Genomic DNA, 22,198 nt, shown 5'->3' on the forward strand with positions numbered 1-22,198 from the left:
AAAATTACAATATATCTCCAAAGCTTTTGAAAGTCTTACATCCCTTCCAGTGGCAATAGGTCAAATATAATAGCTGTTGGTGTTATGTACTTTTTTTAATTACCTGAGAATTAAAAACAGTATTCTTAATCATTTATTTTTTTGCCTTCTAAGCTGGAAATACTTTTCTGCATTACTTGAGCCTTACCCAGCTTCAGTGTGAGTTTTAGTAATCTGTCACTAATACTTCAATTTAAAAGAAATTTTCTACCCCCCCCCCCCCCTCCCTTTCCCAAGGGCGACAGCCATTCTGGCATACTTACCCCAGGAACTTCTAGGTACTTCGTGTTACGAATATTTTCATCAAGATGATATAGGACACCTTGCAGAATGTCATAGACAAGGTACGATTATTAACAATTTATTAAAGAAATTTTCTAAAAAACATTGGGAACAATTGTGTATTAACAACAACCCCAAAAACTGGAGAAGATTTGGATACCTCTTTGTTTGCAAATGCTTCAGTCAAGAACACTGTGCTGCATGTGCCAAACAATATGATTATCTTAGACTTCCATGGATTTTTAGTGATTATTTGAGGTTCAGGTTGGGTGGGGGGGATAACTGCAGAGGCAACATTTTCCTTCAGGGTTGAAGGGGAGGGGTTGACTGAGTTTTCCCTGATAAGGGCTCTGCTTATGCAGTAGTGGTGCCTGTTTGACAGAGGGTAACTTGCTTTCTGCCTGTCATTAGTTTTGCAGACAAGAGAAAAAATTACGACTAACTGCTACAAGTTTAAAATAAAAGATGGCTCTTTTATTACATTGCGGAGTCGCTGGTTCAGTTTCATGAACCCTTGGACCAAAGAAGTAGAATACATTGTCTCAACAAATACAGTCGTTTCGTAAGTATTTTTCTCTTGGCGGATGCATGTAAATACTGATGGCTTTGCCCTGTTTTCAGATTAGATTTGACCCAAATATGTGCACATCTTCTCTGTGACAATAGGTGTCTTCCTCTGGTAACACCCAGAACTGCATACCTGGGGAGAAGGAAATTAGTTTAATTTCAGTAGTTTAATATCTGCTTGTTAAAGCCTATACAATATAAATAAATATAAAATAGAAAAAAAATAGATATTTTCTTTCTTTGGGAAAAACTGCAGTCCCAGTCTTTGTAGGACTTAGAGGAGATGCACTTCTTTGCTTTGGGAGGGGCTTCTCCTCCACTTTTTCCATAAGGGTTCTGTACAGGTGCAGTGACTTTGCAGTAGAATAACTGCGGTAGAGGAATTTTCTTCTGAGAAGCTGCTCGGGTTCTGCATTGCCCACTTTGAGTTGTAACATGGTTTATTTTTGTTGTTTGTCTAGCCTTGGTGTCAATCACAGTGCTTCTTTCACAGAGGCGATAGTGGCTCACAAACTACTTAAATCCTGAAGCATTCCATTCTGATGCACTGGCAGAGTAGCTGTCTTGCAGGTTTTTCTATCACTGATTCTTCCAATTCTTGAAATCCACAGCACCAACGTACTTGAGAGTGGAGACGCAGCCTTCCCACAGCTTGCAGCTTCTCCACACAGCATGGACAGTGTGCTTCAGGCTGGAGAAGGTAACTGCTGTACTGCGGGAATTACTGGCAGTCATGCCTTGTTATAGCAGCTAATCCTGCATGTACAAATTTGCTGCCCTTTTGCATCGAAAATTTGTTAATATCCTGAAGAAAAATAAGTTTTAGGGCAAAAAAAGTGCTAATGCAGTTCATGCTCTGTTTGAACTTAAATACCAGCTCTGGATGGAAGGTGGTCAAAGAGAAGTGAATGAGCCAGTTAAGAAACAAATGCAAACAGGGTTGGAGGAGTGACGTGGGGGAGAAACAAGGGGTTTGCCTCCATGGATGGTGCTATTTGAACATTGTCCAAGAGTGACTTCAAGCTTTGTGGTCAGTGTGGATGACTGCTTGGAGGGCAAATGGATTGTATAGTTTGGCCGTTTGGCTTAATGCCCTTCACGTGCCCTTAATGTGACTTCTTGTCAAGACTTGAAAACTGACCTCTAGTAATCATCGTGGGCTTGTTAGGAATGCCGCAGATCACCAAACCATCTTTTATGACAGGTGGTGTGCAGCATAATGCACAGCAGAGCTGGATTTAATAACAGAGCAGGGTGGAAGTGCGGTAGAATAGAAGGATGCAGTGGCAGCCTGTGGATGAAAGATGGGGATAGAAAGCTGGTGATAATACTGAGATTCTTTCCAAAGAGTTGGGAGCCACTGCTTTTAGAGGCCCTATTTACTAGATGCTACTTCTATCAGCTATGCCTTTATAACTTCTGTCAGCTCTGCTTCTATAGCTGTCGAGCAAGGATATCGATGTCTGGAATTACTTTGTAAGCTGTACACAATCCACTTAGCAGAACAGTGCTGGGCTTTTCAGTTATCTCTGTGAAAAATGAGTTTCAGTAAGTGAAGCTGGAGGGGGAAGGGTGGCAACACATGGGACAGCTGACGGGTAGGAATGGAAGCTGCCACGTAGGCGTGATGGTTAGTAATTGAAGGTGGAGTAATGGCAGTCACGTGGTGACTTGGGCCTTCTGAGAGTGGAAAAAAATATAGAACAAACTATTACATAGAAATAAGGTAAGCTTATTCTTGCCACAAAACAGCCTTTGGAAAGAAACTGTATGTATGATGTCGTCATACGGACAGTTCTTGTTCCCTGATGAAAAGAAAGTTGAGTGGAGTTTTAATTTCCAGCGGTTCTGGCTCTGCGAAGGATTTGATGACCTTTTAGGTGAACCTTCTCATCTCCTGAGGGTCTGAGCCACAGGTGCTGAGGGTTGCTATCGTTAAATACAAATTTCTAAAAGGCAGCAATTATCCATTATGGATAAGCCATGCTAAGGGTTCTCTTGCCCTTTCAGTACATGATCTTTTCTTTGCTGTGCCTTGGAGTGTGTCGAGCTCCTTCCTGGCCACCTCTCAAGTGTTGTGCAAGTGACAAATCACATTAAAGTAACAGTGAGTTTCTAACTGTTCGGCCCTCACTTTTTCCTCCGTTTTTAGATACTTGCAGTTACTTACAGGGGGGTTATTTATATTCATCAGGTGGCTTGGGCTTATCCTGTATTGAATGGAATATGCGCTAGCAAGGTCTTGACACAAAGAAAAGAACAAGCATGTTTGGAGATAAACCTCTTCAGGCACAGGATAAAGCAAGTCTGACAAGCTATTCTGTGCCAGCTCAGGAGAAGAGGCACCACCAGATGCTTGGAACAGCCAGAGTCTGATAAGGGTCAGGGTATGCTGCGTACCTTGTTGTGGACCTGCCGGCGCAGCAGCGTGTCCGAGAGACACAGCATAGCTCAGTGCGAGTCAGAGCTTTCCGTACATTTGAAAGTACTTGCCAGCTGGTAGAATTGTAAATAAATAGGGGAAAATCCTGCAGCTTGTCAAAGCGTGCCTAAATACAAATGCTTTTTAGAAATGGTTTGGGAGCTTTTATCTGACCTTAAGGTTTCATTTCAGGTGGCCCAAAGAGGACCCATCCTACTGTGCCTGGAATTCCAGGTGGAACAAGAGCTGGGGCGGGTAAAATAGGAAGGATGATTGCTGAAGAAATCATGGAGATTCACAGGTGAGAAAATGGTATGAAGTTAGAGGAAAATTGGTATTGTTCTTTAAGAGGATATTAAGGAAGTCTTTCTTCAAGCTGAATATGGAATGATACAGTTGTGTTTTATAAGTAGACAGCTACAGGTGCCTATTCAGAACGCTTCAGGCCGTCAAAAGCCCATGGTGAAAGAATGAGAAAGTTACAGCCTTTCAGCTTTCTACTGTAAAAGACTAATATTGAAACTTTTTTGTAATGGTGATGATATTATCTGTTTACCAGAAACTAGTTAAAAAGAACTGCTAACTAGAAACAATTTCCTTTCCAAGACCATTCTTTTCCCAATGACTTAAGGGTGTGAGTGGCACAACCTCCAAATGGCAAAGCTATTGACTGTATGCCAATAAAAAAAAGAAGAAAAGGTTTGTTCTGATGTGATCCATTGTGCTCAGATGCTTTTAAAGTTGCTAGATATGTAAGTTCAGCTTTTGTAGCTCTCCCTCCCACAGCTCTTTGACGTGGGACACGATGAAGCTCTGCCTTCCCAGGGCAGTCCGTCTCGGAGACGGACGTCTCTGGGTGGAACAAGTTTTGCAGCACCCTTCAGTAAGGGACTGTAGCGATACACGGCTGTATCTCAGAGCAGCAGTCTTATCTCTCACCTGTGTGAGCAGCTACTTTCAGTGGTTGTCACTTGATTTCTATTGGCTAACAATCCCAGTTCTTCATGAATTTCCTCTTGGGAATTATTCCCTTTCCTATAAAAGTGGTCTCATCCAGCAGATGTTTAGTGGCAGTAAAACATTCAGTCTGTTTCCCGTAGTTTTGTTTCTGCTGCAAGCCAGGGACTACTTACAGTATTGTTTAAGGGAGCAACAGACCTATCGCATATAGCTTCTTTCCTGTCCGTAAGAATAGGAAGAAGGAGAAAAAAAGAAAGAAAGGAAAAAAAAAAAAAAGGCACACCAAGACTGAACCTACACTTAGAAACTTTAACCATCCCTTTTAGTACTTGTAAAACACTTAATTAGCCTCAGTGAGTGTAGTAGTATAGCTTTACTGCTTATGTTTTCATTTCATTTCAAGACCCTGGGTTAGTTCCAGTCCTTTTTCAGCAGCTGTTACTATTTTCCAAGCTGCCTTCTGTTCAGCTTTCCCAGGGGAGCTCTGCCAAGGATAAGGTTCCCATTTCCATTGCTTTTCTCTGTAACTACCCCTCCTCCCTTTGGTCTAGAGGTTTGTTGGTTCTAGTTAGTACATTATTCATTAATAAAAAAATACTTGATCAAGCTATGGAAAATTGAAGTGAAAAGTGCTGCTTTGGCCAGTTTGTATAAAAAAAAAAAAAAAAAAAAAAAAAATAGTAACTGTATCGAATGTTCAATGTATTTGTGTAGCTCTGTGGCAGTAGCTCATTTAAGGACTTTAGGTTATTGGGACTGAGGCAGCTCAAATTCTTAGCTGGTCTAAATTGAAGTAAAAAACAAAAAATGAGGCTTTCCTGGGTAGCCAGTACACCTTCCTTCTGACACTGTGAAGGCTATGCAGGGGAGGAGGAGGAAGAGCTTGCAGGCTGAGCAAGCTGGACAATTTACATAACTGTTTATCAGCTGCAAATAAAAATGTAGCATCTGCTGATTTGAGTAACGCTGAAGGGTGAGGAAGTTACGAAAATGAAGTTCATGCTTGTTAACACCTTATGCTTGTTGATAATAAAGCCAGCATTTGAAACTCCAAGTCTCTGGTACCTGAGTCTCAAAGTTGCTGGTAAATTAATTCCTTATTTTATCAATATTCTAGGATAAGAGGATCATCACCTTCTAGCTGCGGTTCAAGTCCCCTGAATATTACCAGCACACCACCACCTGATACGTCCTCCCCAGGAGGCAAGAAGGTAAGAACTGGCTTTCCAAACACTCATGTAGCAGTAGTGGCAAATAATGTGAGATGATGCTTATAGAATTACTGGTGATGTTGAACTCCTGGCTGCTTGGCTGGAAAAATCAAAGTATTCTGGTGGCTGAAATCTCTTAACAGTGCAGAGACCAGTAGTTTTTAAACACTGGCAGCTTTTGAAATCCACCTGCTCTTTAGGTATATAAATTATTTTATTTTTTTTTTAACAGAGCTGCAAGGAACAGCTCTTGTCCCATCTCTTGATGCTCCAAAAACTCTTTAGCACCCCGTACTGGTGGGCGCTGGAAGTGCTGCCGTTTGGCCATCACGGTGCTGGGGGGGAACGGGCAGGGGACGGGGCCAGGCGCATCCCAGCTGTGCCCAGCGACAGGGCAAGGGGCAACGGGCACAAACTGCAACACAGGAGCTTCCATCTGAATATAAGGAAAAAATTCTGTACCTTGAGGGTGACAGAGCACAGGGACAGAATGCCCTGAGAGGCTGTGGAGGCTTCTTCTCCGGAGACATTCAGAACCTACCTGGACATGGCTCTGTGCAGCCTGCCCTAGGTGACCCTGCTTTAGCAGGGGGTTGGACCAGATGATGCCCAGAGGTCCCTTTCAACCCTGACCGTTCTGTGAATCACAGCAATTCTACTGTACTGCTGTAGCACGAAATATGACAATTAGATGCTTTACTGCGCACTGACAGTTTTAGTTTATAACCAATACCATGGACCATGCCTTGTGCTAAGACAGCTTGAGTAGCACTTACATACCATTACCAGCACTTAACCACCTGAACACACTTGTACTGGCTGCATTTAAGTTGTCTAGTGGATTGCTGCTTATGGTAATTATGTTCAAAGCAAGAAGAGCACTTATCTAAATCCTTCTGTGCATTTGAACACTGCCTCAGACTGACTTTGTTTCCCCCCAGAAATCATGATGACTATACATAAGAATTGCTTGTGCTAGAGCATGTAGCTGTCAGTAAATATTTCTGTTCTATTCCTGACTCTCTTTGTTCCAGCTTCAAGTTTTATTTCAAGAACAAACTGAGCTGTAATCCTAGGAACAGTTATTCTTGCTCCTTCTGCCCTACAATAATTCCGCACCTACATATAGCAGGAGCTACTGTAATGTAATAAAGGAAAATACACATGGAGAGTTGTGTGTTTATAATAGGGTTACCCCCTCAGCATTTCTCCTTCGTTGGAAGGTTATGTTTGCTAGAAGTATCCCAAGTTCCAGTGGATGCTGCCCTCAGAAGGGAGCTCACAAGTGCTTATGTTCCAGTGTAGACATGTCTGAGCAGTTGAAAACTATGGTTCCAGTTCAGTTATTCCCTTGCTACTAAGAATCCCAGGGAAGGTTCTTCTGTTCCTGGTGAGCTCTGGTGTACGCAGTGCTGCTGTGCTGCTCCACACCAAAAGCTGGTTGGACTTACGATCCAGGAGCAATGCTGAGCCCATGCAGTCTCTCTACCTGGGATGATTCTCCTTTTAAAGTTAGGGATCTTGGTTGACAGTACTTTACTGTATTTGTGAATTCAGAAGTATTCTGTAGTTAGCTGTAATTACTATCACTTGCAGATGGAATACTTACAAAGCTGACCCACAGAAATCACCTCAGGACTTTTCCCAGTAGCTTTTCTCAAGTTTAGCATGTAGCACTGATTTGATCTCTTCCTTTTAGATGGATAGCATATCGCCACCAGACACCTGCTTGATGGGAGTAATACAGAGGGTAGTAGCTGCTAGTTTACAACTAGTCTGATTAGCTAGCTTCTTTTTGGGAAAGCCCATCTTCCCAATATTAAAAATCCCCATACAGGGATATATTTGAGATGTAACGCAAGATTTCATGCTGTTTCATGGCTTCTATTTTTTTCTTTCAAGATATTAAATGGTGGCACTCCAGACATTTCTTCAGCTGGGTTACTGTCTGGGCAAATCCAAGACAGTTCTGGTTACCCGTACTCTGACAACTCCTCTATTCTCGGTAAGTGAAGGCACACGCCAACATCCCTCGGTACCAGCTACGTGCAGACGACTGTAACGAGCTGGTGGGTTTTAGCAATAACTCGCTTTTACTGGCCACAGGCAGCATAAAGCCCATAACCTGCTGCTCTGTTTGCCTGAAGAGCAGTCTGGCAGTCTATTTTGCTGGCTTACTTTATATTGTAATTTTTTTAGTTCCAGGTGAAGCCTTTCTTCTCTTGCTGAGTCTGTGAATTAACTGAACTCCTCACCTGCTTTTTGTGAATGTTTTTAAACAACTGAAGACAAGCAAAAAGGCTAGGCTGGCTCTTAGATGTTGATCTAGATTTATTTTTGAAGTATAGCACGTAGGATCATTCTTAGGTGGCACAGTGTTTTTTCCCTGAGGAGTGACCTAACCTTTGTCCTCTGCCCAGGTAGTGGTGGTACCACTGAAACAGGCAGCCGGGGACTCAGACAGATTCATACTCCCAAAATGGTTCAGGCTGTTCAGACATTCTACCTCGGGTCACAGGGCGAGTGCCCACAGCAAGTTGCATCAGCAGAGCACCGTGAACTCCTGGTAACTTACTGTATTTATGCTTACAGGGGAGAACTCTCACATAGGCATTGACATGATTGACAATGATCAAGGATCAAGCAGCCCCAGCAACGATGAAGCAGCCATGGCAGTGATAATGAGCCTTCTTGAAGCAGATGCAGGTCTTGGTGGCCCTGTAGACTTCAGTGACTTGCCGTGGCCCTTGTAAATGATGCACCTGGCTTCAACATCTGAGTATCAAAGTGCATTTACTGGTGGAGTTCTGCAGTCTGTGAAACATGTTGGACTGAGAAGCTTTTATGTACAAATTACATGAAAGCTGTATCAGAAAGCAACTCATCCTACCATGTGTAACTTCAGACAATGTGGAATAACCTGCTACAGTGTTCTCTGTGTTGATTTGTTTAGCTGTGTATAGCTTGCAATACTTGTATATTTTGGATTTTGTTGTTTGAAATTTTTTTTAAAAATCACTGTGCAACTCACTGGCATCAGTGGTAGCTTTTATATGCAAATGACCATTTCAGATGTATGGTGTGTTTTTACACTGCAAAACAGTCCCCATGTGGATCTTTCTTATACTAATTGTACCATAAAGCTGTTTATTCTTTCTTGTAAGAATCCTTTACTATAAATATTGTTAAAGTGTAATGTATTAGACAGTTAAATATTTTTAAAATAAATGTTTCCCTTGTTCTAAGATGGAGCTTTTACTTTGATAAAAACCCTGCTGAAAGGTGCATGCTACAAGCTGTTGGTGTTTACCATTTCTTCACCCTTAGGGGGAAAAGGGGATTACATAACACTGCCTTAAATACATGTAGAGGACCTTGCCCCTACAGTAAATTACTACAGCTTCTCTAGCACTTACTCTTAGCATAACATTGAAGCCGAGAACAACAGTAAAGTCTGACACTACCCCCTTTCTCTTGAATACCTGGGTTTTCACTTTAATACTAACCATCTTCCCCTGAGGAAAGAAAAGTAACTACAGACTCCGCAGAGTCTCATGCACAGATAACACCAACCCATTAAAATAATGGAAACTTTATTTGCATGAAAAACTTGTTTACAATCATTAATAAATGAAGAATGAACCATTTGCATTTTCCTATTTTATGACACTTATGAAAAATGTATTAAATAAATATTTGTGAACAGATTAAGGTAAGGCAAGATTTAAGATAAAGCCCCTCTCTGTCGTTCACAACTTTTGAACATGGCTCATGCTGCAAACAAGTGAAAAAATTCACTGAAGAACTTAGAGTTTAACAAGATGTTACATGGGTAATTGAATCATGTCCTCAATCCAAAAACCCAGTAGTAAGTAGTTTTGTGCTCAACCATGTAGAACAACTTGAAAAGGGTCAATCTATTCAGAGCAAAACTATTTACAGTTAATACTTTTGATAGAAGCACTTTGTTAGTATTGTGCAATACATTTATAAAAAATGGCTTCAAATTCCATTTATCAACCATTTGTAAAGTGCTACTATCAATTCCAACTCTGCGTTCTAACGCCAGTGTAACACCACCGCTGTACACCAACCACCAGCATCCCATGGGTTTGGATGGGCTTGAGAGTGAGGACAGTCCAGCATACAAATCACCAATGTCACAAACCTACCAGTAAACATGTACATGTATGTAACGGTAACCCCAGGGCGTTTGATCTGTACTCTTCCAAAAACAAGCGGGCGCTTCCTTTGGTCTTGTCAAAGGTCTGTACTGCAATATCCTAAACACCGTTACACAATGGGAAAAACTGGCATTGCAGCATAGTATGAGTTGAGTACAGAGTCACTTCAAAGTTAAGTAGCATGCTTTTGTTTTAGTAAGAGTCGAGATCAGAGCGGTGGGTTTTGTCCCTCGGTATCCATCTCACTGTTACTAGGTGGAGGATGAATAGGCAGAATATCCAGCTCATCTACCTGGGGGGTGGGATGCATTACTACAAGCTGGTCCTGGGGTATATCTGCTGCCGCCGCTGCCAAATTTGTAATAGATTTGCTTTTCACACACTGGAAGTCGACATGGCGACTCTTTCCTTCCTCCTTCTCCCATGACATCCGAATAAATGGTCTTTGGACGTAGTTGTAGATCACCTCCGGCCTTCCGCCCGGCCGCTTTTTCACTTTCTCTTTGTATGTCGGGTAACCTAAGAAACAGAGCACAGCAGCAGGTCACCTTTTCTGTACTGTGTAGTTCGGGGCTTTCTATTACAAGACAGCAGTGTGTGGGCGCACAGTAAAGATCAGCAGTTGTCACCGTCGGCATCCTGAATGGGAACAGGTGCCATCATGGTGTTCTTAACGTTATCTGTGCAACAGCAGCTTAGCTAGCAACCGGGTTGTAAGGAGAGGGACTACAGTGCTATCGACAGAACGTAATGCCACCAGACCCTGCTTCCAGGCTTCACAGGCACAGCTAGTGGCTCCTTCCCCGAGCCAGAGCAGCCAGCTGTTTCTCAGGCACTGTGTCCTGGAAAGTGGGAAAGGAGCAGAGAACAGCATCGCTCTGGGCTCTGGTTTCAGCTCTCAAGTGGAATCCTCACACATTCCTCCCAGCTCTCCCAAATGATAAAAATACACTCGTTTAGACCAATTCTCAATTCTGCTTATGTTGTGTTAAGTCATCTCTGCCCACTGCCTAAGCAATAGTTTTCATTACTAGGAAGTTACATATTATCACAGGGCACTAGCATTAGAGTTTAGTCAAACAGTCGTTCTTCACCTAAAACACAAAGTGCCAGCAGAAACAATCTGGAACAAGCCAGCATTATGCACAAAACCGGTTCTTGTGTAGTTGAAGGACATGCCAGTCTGAAGGCTCACACCTTTTTCAGCTGAACTCGCTTATTTTAGAGATCACAAACACTTAAAAGCATTTCCTTTTGGTTTGCAAATTACAAACATAATAACAACAACTTGGTGAGTGAATGATGGAAATCCTGCAAATTATAAAGGCTGGATTTTTCAATATTTGGGGTCAATGATCAGAAGGAAAATGAAGTGTAAATAAACCCAGTTGTTGCATTCACAATAAAAATCTGACTAGTTAATGTAGATCTCTTTTGCAAAGCCAGAGCTGGGATTTTACAGATCAGCCTCCTAACTTAACGAGGTTTATTTCAGATTAACATTTCTTTGCATTTCAACGATCCATTTAATAGTTTTGTAAACTTTTTGAAAGTATTTACTTGCCACAATTTTTTTCATTTCAAGTCCTGAAAAGGACACCAGACCAAGAACAGAATATACGAAGCTGTAAGAATGCAAATACAAATGTAAAGCAGAGAAGTGCAGCAGACCTTCCCAGAAGAGTGAGTGTGCAAGCCATGCCATGCTTCTCTTACCTTCAATGCCCAGGCGGATCTTCTTGAGCCCCCTTTCCTTCAGAACTGATTTGGCCACATCTCTATTTTCAATGTATTTGAAGAATCTGTACAACTTCGTGCTGTAAATTACTAAAAATACATTTTAATGAGGAAAAATTGTACTGAAAGATTAAACTTTTAGTCTTAAAACACAAGAGAGTTATCCTTTTCCCTGTTTTGCTTTACTCTAGTATTTCTATTTCAGAACAGGGGGAGAGACTCAAGAACTCTTGAGAAAACCGGCTTAAGGCACTGTGAGTTGGGCTGCTTGCACATGTCTTTTCTCCCTATCGATTTAGTCTGGCTTATCCAATTAGGGGGTTTTTTGTTGGATTTAGGAATGCAATAGAACAAATCTCAGAGTAAACCTCCCAACTCCACCTGCACCAAAATAATAATAAAAAAAATAATAATAACAAAAAAAAAAAAGACACCTCCATTTTTTCACTTTTTGATGGAATTCCTGCAGACAAAAGAAAAAAAAAAATCTTCCCATCTTGTTGCCATTATGCAAGAGAGATCTGCAAATCAGTTTCAAAAACCCCAGATTTGTGAAGCTGAAGGAGGAGGACACCTTTGAAATTTAGATGACAGCACCTTAAAAGATGGGACTGGGGCCATCAACCCTGTACAGCTGCAGAGATCCAAATCTACTGTTCATGAAAAGTGGAAAAGGCAGGGGTGTGCTTAACTAATCGCTTAGGGTGGGGGGTATTTTTAATTGACATCTTTGAGACATGAAGGTTCTAGAAACCCAAGCCAATTGCGTTACTACACTAGAACACTCACTAGTCACATTTGTTCTCTACTTCCATCAAACCACCCTTCTTTAGGAGAGGCTGCAGGTTTGGGGGTTTTTTTGGGTTGTTTTTACTGGTGTTTTTAATTTAAAAAATCCAAACAGAAACTGTAATACCTTCAAGAGACTTCTAAGAAGTTTTTATACTACCGGAGTACAAAGTATCTCCAGCTCCCACCTGCCCCCACAAACCCCTGAATTTCAATTTTCACACTGAAGGAACATTTTCAGCTACAAGGACGGCACTGACAGAGGGCAGGGCACGTCACTCAGAAGTGCTTTACCTCATCTATACACCAAACTGTTATACTTCCAAAATACTGACAGACTTCCCCCCCCCCCAAAAAAAAAACCAAAACCCCCACCCTCTAGTTCTTCTCCAACAGTAAACAAGACTCCTATCCATTTTTCTCATCAAGCTCTTTCTGAAAAATTATTTCCTTCTCCCTCGTTGACTGACAATACCTTAATAATAAAAACTAGCTCCTCTCTTTAATTAGATTTGAACGTAACATGCAACAGAGACTTCTGTGAAGCAAAATACAAAAGCAGAGCTACCAAAAGTAAGGCTGTTTTTATGAGACATTAAGGATGTTGAAAAGGCTTTGCTGCCAGCACTTACGTACAAAATACTTAAATCAGCACATTCACTGCTACCCCTACCCTAGCGTGGGTTGGTGGAAACAATGAAAATAAACTTACTTTGTGAATACTCCTCTCCCATTTGTGGGGGATACTCTTCATCCCAGTCAACAACGTCATCATCTGTCAGCACAACAATGTGGCACTCCCTCTCACCACTTTGGGCACTGGCTACCATTAATGGGAGAATCATTTCTTCTAGATAAAACTCAAATTGCTTGCGAGCACCATCATTTGACAATTCATGCATGAGAGCACCTGAAGCAAAGTTTTAAGCATAGGCACATTTGGAAGTTTGTTAAAAAAAATGAAGGCAGGAATAAGAAACAGCAGTTCTGTTTATTTTGTAGTATTTACTGCAGACACCCGTAAAGACACTTATCTGTTGGTTTGTATAAGATCAGAACATTTTCAAATGTTTACCAGAAGTTCAAACTGACTGTCCTGCAGATATTGACATAACATTGGGCAGGCAGAGGAGTGACCTTGAGGAGATGTCCTTCATCTTTTACTACTACTAAACATTTGGTAATTGTGTATAAGACTTCTCTCAGGCTTCCCAAAAGACATGTTTTCTAAGCCAGCTGCTGAAAGAGTACAGCACGCAACCCACTTTTCATAAGCAGTAGCTTAAAACCCAAAGCCTCTCAAAACCCTCACAGCATGAGCTGCTAAATCCTCCTGCTAAGGACAAAGTGCACCGAGAGCGTGACTCAGCAGGCAACACGCCGCGAGGGCACGGCGCTGCCGGTGACGGCACAGGTGCCCCACGCAGATCTCCCAGCTGGAACGCCACTGCTTGGCCCTGCGCCGGGCTCTGCACAAACACCACGAGACCAAAGGAAGCAGAGGCACAGGCCAGGTCACGTAAACACTGGCCATAACTCTGGCTGTGCTCAGGGAAGGAAGGAGCTGAAGAGACACCACACGCTGGGAACCACGAGGCACCCTACACCACCAGCGAAGCTGCGCTACTTTTGCTAGCAACACAGCTTAATTCTCTTCAGCAAGAAGTTAAACAAATCATCCTCCCTGTCCTCTGCAAATAAAGATGCCACTTGAAGTTACTGTATCTGTACTGCAAATGCATCAGTAGTACTTCACTTAGCTGGCCACAGAAGAAAAACATGACTATCAGACACCAAAGTATCAGAAACAATGTTTTCCAAAAAGTGTACATCCATCCTTTTTGAGACCTTATTCCGTAAGAGATAAAAAGGGATGGATTTTGCTCACGTAGTGTCAGCCATGTTATTTACCTCAATAAAAGATACAATTTGGAATTACTCCCCCCTATATATTTGCTTAAGTTAGTCTTCATAATTCAAATCATTTTAATAAATTCTGCACTTACTAAGATCTCTGCATTTAATAGTACTATACTCGAAGGAGATACAGAGATAATCACACGCTTCTCTCAGTTCAGGAATAGATATCCCATCAGGGCAGCGTATCACTCCAGTCTTGTAGTAATCCTACAGTAACAGAGCAAACAAAAACCACAATGCACTTCAACATTAACCGACAGAAACATTTCAAAATTTCAGTTATGATTCTTTCTCCACAAGCAAGCCCCCTAAAATGTATAAAAGGAAGAGATATTAAACGTTGATACATCTGAGGACAATAAAACTCACAATTTTCTGAGCTGCTTTCAGAGCAGAGCTCTGATTGAAATTGTTATTTAGGTGCCAGTTATTAATACTGATTATTGCGGTGTGTGTATACTGTATTTTATCTATACTTCACTCAGCTTTTGCTATTCCGATTCTGCTGACCAAGCAGTATGGCAGCTCTGCTTTGTGTAGCTCTGAAACACGTAAGGGGCCATTTTCTTCTCAGACTGAAGTTTGCTTTTCTCCTGTTAGCTGCAATAAGTTAACTTCAGTACTCCGTTTCATCTAATAAGCACAAGAAGGGTTGAATATATCTGAACTAGGGTGAACTAGATGCATAGAAGGTGGTCAAAAAATTTCTAGCAGGCAGTAGCTGCTCAGTTCATTTCAGGCGTGCTTCCTCTCTCTCTTGCTGTCACATGTACATGTCTAGAAAATCTAGGCGTGTTTTCATATCAAGCATTTTTTCCCCCTCTAGAGAACAATATAGAAGAACGGTATTTATTCCATCCACGCAGTCCAGATATGCAGGTAAGGCTAAATCAAGACGTTTCGCCTCTTAATACTCACAGTGCTTGTTCTAACAGTACTTGCCCCTGAAAACTCACCAAAATAGCACGAAACACAGTGGAACCAATTCCTTCAGCAACTTCATACTCTCCTTTGTCATTAGGGCGTGTAAAGTTATGTTCTCTGCCTGATCCAAACATCCTGCTCAAGAACAGAAGTAATTTGGTTAGAATCCCTTACTGTGACTACTTTTTTTTTTTTTTTTTGGTAAATCTGAAAACTAAGATGTCAAAAATTGTGCTGAAACGGTAGGGAAAAAACAACAAAAAAAACAACCCAGCCTATTCCGTCTCGTTCAGTTTGATTTATGTTTAGCAAGACTACTAGAAAATAGGAAGCAGGCCTGTGTAACTTGGGAAAGTCTAGTTTTATTTTTCCATCTTAACTTGCCAATATCCTTTGATCTAAACAGAAGTTAGACCAGGCCATTTCCTGCCAGTGCCAAAAGTGGGGGAAACCTGAAACAAGTCTGCTTGTGGGATACTTGCGGGGTTATGTGGCAGAACAGGTTTTGTTGTAGAATTCTCATTATTTAAAGACATTTAAGGTAGTTAAGGAAACTGAACTTGTGTTCAAGTACGTGCAACTTGCCTCAATTTCATTTAAAGGATTTAGTTAATTCAAACTTTAAAGTAACATTCTGATAGAAGATACCCATACTTAAGGGTAGCATGTACATTTCTTCCCTCACAGATGCAAGGAAAGTTAGACCAAGGAGAAAACTGCAAGTCCCAAACAGTATCTGACTTTTTAACACACCTCTGATACAGAATTACACCCTAACCTTCCAAAAATTATTACCAATCTGCTCTTCATTTTGCTTACAAACATACCCCGATGGCAAAGCTCTGCTTTCGTATGTACAACCCAGAGAAACAGAGCTGGCATACCCTGGGCATTTATAATGGGGAAAGGAGTAACTTTTTTCACTTCATGATTTGACATGTGTTTTCTGACCACTCTTCAAGACAAGAAAGAACGTTTAGGAAAGAGCTATAGGCTTAAGGCAAATAATACATTCTTATTACAGTTATTTTTGCCTCCCAGAACCCTAGCAAAGCTGTTCCTATTAGGCTGGGACATTCAAGCTAGGACACTACAGTGAAGTGTCCTGTGAACTGACTTTGGGGGAAAGCGGGTTTATAAATAACTTGTGTTTTAGAGCAGTATTTCCGTATCTTTATTAACCTACTTTTGAATTACCATTAGATAAAATAAGCTTGTTCCTTGAACCAATCCCAAAGGGAGAATAACTCAGCAGCGCACACGCGCACACAGAAGTGTGGCGCGTTAGGCAGCACCGCTTCAGGGCTGGGCATGGAAAAGGGAACTCTCACCCCGTAACTTCATGCTGATACACTCCCAGTTTATTGGTCTGGATATTTACATGTATATATGTATGCACGTATTAGACATACACAAGTGTCTTACATCATTGATTTAATTCTATTAAATTATTTCCCTTTACAGTTTATATAAAGAAACATTTTTTGCTTTCTCTGTAACTCTTCCCTGACTTTTCACAAAACAGGGAACTGAGGTACTCTTTATCCCACACAGTGGTGACTTAAAGCAGAAATTGTTTGATCACATTTATTAGCTGTACTTTGGCAAACAGCTTTTTACATATACCTATATATCTTAAATAAGATTATACCCTTATGGGCTGAGAAACAGCCACATTTTAACGAAAAAAGCCAAATCCAAAGTGACACGGACATAACCCTTCATCTCTTCCTTGCTGCAACTTTGTAAACAGTGCTCTCTACATTCGGACAAAGCAAAACCAGCCAGTATTTGAGTAAAGCATAGAATCCTTTCCCACCAAGTAAGCACGTTAATTACGTTGCTCATTACAGTTTCTGCAGAGAATAGTACATGCATTGACCATTTTGCATGTAGGTCTCTGCTGAGAGGATCTGATCCATTATACTATTTGACACGCCCCTGTCCAAAAAGCATTTCAGAAGATAAGTGCTGAGCTTCAGTGTTGTCAGGGTAGGTACATCAAGCAAAATAAATTCCTTCAAGGTTTTCCTCCTTACTGTTTTGAAAAGCTATCTATACTCACTAATTTCATGAAGCGATAGCTTTAAAAATCAAGAGATGGAATGCATCAGACTGAACACAGAAGCAATGCCCAGCAAGATAAAAGGAAATGAGTACATCATGAAATGTTAATTTACTTACAAACTCTTTCGCCTCTAGGAAATCTGCTGGCATCTCTGCCAGATATAGAGAAGAACTTACATCATTTTTTACTTAAACACCTTCGCAAACTGATAATATTAAACATTAGCAGATCAGCTGTAACAATATGAGTTCAAGAGCTATTTAAACAATTTTAATATCTACAAGGCATTTATGGCTCTCTTCTACAGCTAGTTATTAAGGCAACAACAACAACAAAAGATACCAACCTGCCCAACATTGTATTAGGTTGTGCCGTAAAGATAGAAGGATCTACAACGAATCGGGTGTTATCCACTATGAGTGTTACTCGTTCAGAAGTTCTTACATTCCGAGCTCCCTCTTTTCCATTTTCATATACAAATACCATTTCCCCACCAGCCTTGCAGCTCCCGTCTGAACTTGACTGGCTACTGTTCCTGCTGCTGTTGCCCATGCTAACAACAGAACCGTTAGGGGAAGTCTTCTGAGGACGAGGACTGCTTGGTCGAGATGAACTATGATCCTTCTCACGATCTTAAGTGAGGATGAGGTAGAAGGAGAAGAAACAGGAAATTAAGTTATAGATTTACATGAGCTCTATGCAGTTGATGTCTTTCCAGGCACAAAACATTGCAAATTGTTAAGCACAAACTCTTTCAATTAAATCTATTCTAATTAAAGAAACCTTCAGAAATGACTGTCCATATATGAGATCCTTAGGTCTCTATCACTGTCAAAGCCACCTCACCTCCCCAAAGCCGTTACAAGAGAAATTCAGCTTTCTAGTACTGAAAAAGCAACTCAACATAACAGAAGCAATGCATCACAGTTGGTGTTCAGTGCTGCAGCTCAAAGAAACAAACCAAGTTGTCACTTAAGAGAGAAGTGTTCCCTGTATTTCTAAATACCTAAACCCTACCAAGTGAAGGGGAAGTGTTTAGTTAATTACCATCTTAGATGAATTAGACCGTTCTTGTGATTTGAACTAAGTAAGAGCTAAGTAGGAATACACACTGCAGACTGAAGAAAAAAGTTACGACCTATCAAAAAAAGGGGTACCTGCAGCCCAGGGCACACATAAAGAATCCATATGTTGTATCATCAACAACTAATGCTTTTTATTATATTCTTTTAACAAAACAGTAATGAAGAATTTTAATCCTTGAAATGCTACAGATCTGCACACACCAGAATGATACTGTCTTGTTGGTGAAGTGACATTCCTGATGCATGGAGTGAGCTGAGACTCTGCTCTCTCATGGGATGAGTCACGAGATCTGTCACTTGATCTGCGTCTGTCCCTTGATCTCTCATGTCCACCACTTGCGCCATGGAGGCTCATTTTTGTGTAGTCTATTCCTTTAGCAATACGAGATGAGGTGCTGAAAACAGAAATAAGAGAAACATACAGCATTTCAAAGTTTCAGAAACACGCACTCAAATTTTAAAGGCATTCACACTCCATGTACCTGCTTTGAAGATTAGTATTATCCCCCTCCACTTTGATTGTTGTACCCACATTTACGTTTACAAACACAAGTAATGATCTGGAACATTAAGTAGACAGCAAGAATTACCTGTTTGCTGCTGTGTGATCTACAGAGACACTGCATGAGCAGCTGAGCCTGCCTGTGAACCTGTATTCATAGAAATCCCTTCCAGACAGGTAAGTCAAACCCAACTGAGAATTCTATTTTGGGTCTTACTGTTAAATTAAACATTCTAGTCAAACCATGAAATTAAAAGTTAGGGGTCATTTTTTTTCTCCTGTGGAACCTGTTTTGGAAAACCCCTCTTGGAACACAGGCTTTTAATACTGACTTTTACTTTGTTTTGCAGCTTGCCCTTTAGAAAGGTGGTCAGCCTTAAACTAGTTGATACACCAAGCCACGGCATACTAGCCAAGAGTTTATTTCTGCACATTCTTTCCTCTTAGGAGGAACAATAGTAAGCCACCACAACCCAGACAGCAAACATATGGACTATAGTAAAGACAAGATATATATATTAAAGCACTGTCAGTAACAACTAGGACATCTAGCCTAAAGTAACAAATCTTGATGTAACAGTTTAAGATTTTTTTTTAGACCGTGATTAAGTTGTTATATTCCTTAATTTAAGATACTGATTACATTTCACAATTAATCATTTAATTGCAACAAAACCAGTCAGTTTCAAGTTCCAATACTCTCAGAAACTACCTAAAAAATTAAATATCAACTTGCAACAGCTACTGCTGGATTTTACCAAAAAATACTTATGCCTTTTATCTGTACTCTTTAAATAAGAAGTTTCTATATCAGGACAGCAAGGACATACCTGTGTCCTTGCACCCCACTGGAATTCCTAAATCAGTTCCTTTGCTATTTGCCTTTCAAGTGTGGGCCTGACAGCACTCCTTACTTATGGGTTTAAATGAAGAACTTTCCAAAAGCCTCAGGTACTGGATAACAGAGACAGAAGTCTGCACAACTACAAGGTCTGACAAAGAAGGGTCATAATTTCCCACAGGAGCATCAATGCCCCACTTAAAGCCTGCAGATCCCACAGCTTTTACCAAGAGACCTTAAATACGACTGCTAGGAATACTGTAGGATTCAAGAACACAAAGAGGTAAAAATAACCACCTGGCTACAAAAAGCACAATAAATTTTAAAAGCAAGAACTGTACAAGCAAGTTGAGCAGAACATCCTCTTTTTGAGTTGCTTAGAAGTAATGACCAAAAAAAAAATCAAGACTATTTGAAAAAGTGAATATCCAGCATGACGTATTTCAGCTTTCAGTGACCGGTAAGAGGAGCTTAGATCGGAACAAACAGGCTATGATAGAGCTTATGGAGTTTACATTGGCACAGAGTGAGTATTAGCACAACGCACAGAATAAGAAATTTGCCTCTCAACTAAGGAACACAAGCTTCTCCCCACCCCACCCGAGTGAGGGAAGGATCCTGTATCCAATAAAGCAGAAGTTTGGTGCAGAGAGATTCTACTGCAATACTGTTTCCTGCCAAGCTTAAAATATGCTGCAGTAAGACATGCATCTTTAGGATGTGAAGTCAGCCGGAGGTCTATTGAATAAGGTAAAAGAACTGCAAGCCCTGCTTATGGCTGGAAACGCTCAGTCCAAGAATAAAGATGATCCAACCTATTTTAATGAAAGGAAATAGAATTTTCCTCAGGACTTCCAAAGCAGTGCAATGCAAAATGTATTAAGATATATAGCATTTCAGCATGGCTGCCATGTCTCCTTACTTGTTTTACTTCTCTATTAGAGAACGGTAAATTCTGGAATTATGGAAGTGAAATGTACCTAAGTTTGCCACAGTGAGATCTACAAACCTCCCTTTCAAGAACATCAACAATTTCGGAAAACCTTTGCACCTTCTCTTCCATATATATATATATATGCATGCATACAATACATAACCAGTTTAATAGCTACAAAATATATCCACAAGTTACCAGAAATGCTGACTAAAGCCTATAATTAAAATTTAACTTGAAACTCAAGTCTGACCCCTGTTTATACATGATGATATTCATTACTACTACAGCTTAACTTCCCAAGAAATGGTCAAACCTTTTTTTAAAAAAAAAAACAAAAAAAAAAACCAACCAACCACCAAACCTCTGTATCTCATCTGTGCATTTATATTTGCACATCATGGTACAACCAGCTATCCCAGGAAGAGGGAGGCGGGGTGGGGGGCTCTGTGCATGTGGAGTACTCAAACACATACATAGCAGTCCTGTGACAAAATATCTCAGCAAATCCTAATAAAGCCCCATGTGATTAGGCCTTTGTTAAAGCAGTGCTTTGATCCCAGCCCTGATAATATTTCTAACCATGCTGTGAGAAACCAGAGTTTTGCAGGTGCCACGTTTTATGGTATCAAAATGTATGACTCACTATTTCTCAATAGCTAAAGCACTCTAGTTGCTTTAAATAAGGGAAACACGCTAGAAAATGAAACTGAACCACTGTAAGGATATGCAGGCTTATCACGCATTTCGGCAGAGCAAATATGAATTACCCTTTAACAGAGAAGGCAATTAAAATGTGATTCTTAATCCAGAAAACCATCTAAAGCCACATTACCCTCTAACCAGTGATTCAGAGTTCACACTGAAGTACGGCGAACCCTGGTTAATAATCTCTTTACAGGAGTTGAGAAAAACAGGTGCTACAGGAAATAACATTGACTCAGCGAGCATCATACTTCCTCCTTAGTCACGTCTGAATGAAGGACTAAACACGCCAGGCACGACTGTTTCAGCTATACCTTCCGAGTACTGGAACTGGGCTACCTCTGCCTCGGTACGTATAGCCAGCAAGCCTGGGAAGAGAAGGGCAGCGTGCGCAGAGTAACGTGCCTCCTGCCGCCAGCCCCGTCCATCCCTTCAGAGCACAGACACACCAGCCAGCAATTCAGCACACCACACTTCAAAAGAGGCGGAGGCTGCCAGCTGGAGGAGGACAGGATCCTTAAATATTAAATCGTTTCTGAAACAGATAGATTAGTAAATAATTTGAAAGAGCTGTTTCAATTGTAGCTGGCCACACTATTCATTTGCTTGCTTCTGTGCGGTATTTTCCTCCCTTTAACGTACAGATTAATGCTGTGAGACTGGCACATTATCTATTAGCCAGAAGATGCAAGATGGAAGCTAAAATTGCAAGATTTCAGAGAATTCAAACAGTTTGGCTTGAGACATCACCATCTGAATCATGAGACTTCACTCATCTTACTAACAGCTGTCTAAAATGTCAATCTTAAATCTCATCACAGTTGAGTCACAATATGCAAAAAAAAATATAAAATTTCATCTATTGGAAATATACCAAAAAAAATTCTGAAGTTCCATTTGCTTGACAGTATGTGTACTCAGGTAAGAACTACCACTGAAATACAACTTTGCTCTGCAATAAACAAGACAACTAAAGTGAGTTTAAATCTGAAGAAAGAGAAAATAAAGAGGTAGAATATAATACATCA

At 40.8% G+C, this 22,198-nt stretch overlaps 2 protein-coding genes across 9 annotated transcripts in view; one reads left to right on the forward strand and one right to left on the reverse strand.

The window, feature by feature from the left end:
• Positions 1-8,773, forward strand: part of ARNTL (aryl hydrocarbon receptor nuclear translocator like) — a 53,180-nt gene extending 44,407 nt beyond the window's left edge. For all 4 annotated transcript variants that reach the window (XM_037401604.1, XM_037401605.1, XM_037401603.1 and 1 more), the window contains 7 exons: positions 277-383; positions 733-883; positions 1,500-1,588; positions 3,503-3,611; positions 5,388-5,481; positions 7,384-7,486; positions 8,074-8,773. In XM_037401604.1, coding sequence (XP_037257501.1) covers positions 277-383; positions 733-883; positions 1,500-1,588; positions 3,503-3,611; positions 5,388-5,481; positions 7,384-7,486; positions 8,074-8,234 — 814 coding nt within the window. In that variant the 3' untranslated portion in view covers positions 8,235-8,773. The remainder of the gene's footprint in view (positions 1-276; positions 384-732; positions 884-1,499; positions 1,589-3,502; positions 3,612-5,387; positions 5,482-7,383; positions 7,487-8,073) is intronic.
• Positions 8,774-9,057: 284 nt separating this feature from the next.
• BTBD10 (BTB domain containing 10) overlaps positions 9,058-22,198 on the reverse strand; it is a 29,809-nt gene continuing 16,668 nt past the window's right edge. For all 5 annotated transcript variants that reach the window (XM_037401610.1, XM_037401611.1, XM_037401609.1 and 2 more), the window contains 7 exons: positions 18,390-18,583; positions 17,450-17,735; positions 15,068-15,170; positions 14,198-14,318; positions 12,904-13,101; positions 11,382-11,492; positions 9,058-10,184 (listed from right to left, as the gene is read on the reverse strand). In XM_037401610.1, coding sequence (XP_037257507.1) covers positions 9,874-10,184; positions 11,382-11,492; positions 12,904-13,101; positions 14,198-14,318; positions 15,068-15,170; positions 17,450-17,735; positions 18,390-18,583 — 1,324 coding nt within the window. In that variant the 3' untranslated portion in view covers positions 9,058-9,873. The remainder of the gene's footprint in view (positions 10,185-11,381; positions 11,493-12,903; positions 13,102-14,197; positions 14,319-15,067; positions 15,171-17,449; positions 17,736-18,389; positions 18,584-22,198) is intronic.

Source organism: Falco rusticolus, chromosome 10 (genome assembly GCF_015220075.1).
Source record: "Falco rusticolus isolate bFalRus1 chromosome 10, bFalRus1.pri, whole genome shotgun sequence".
NCBI classification, from domain to species: domain Eukaryota; kingdom Metazoa; phylum Chordata; class Aves; order Falconiformes; family Falconidae; genus Falco; species Falco rusticolus.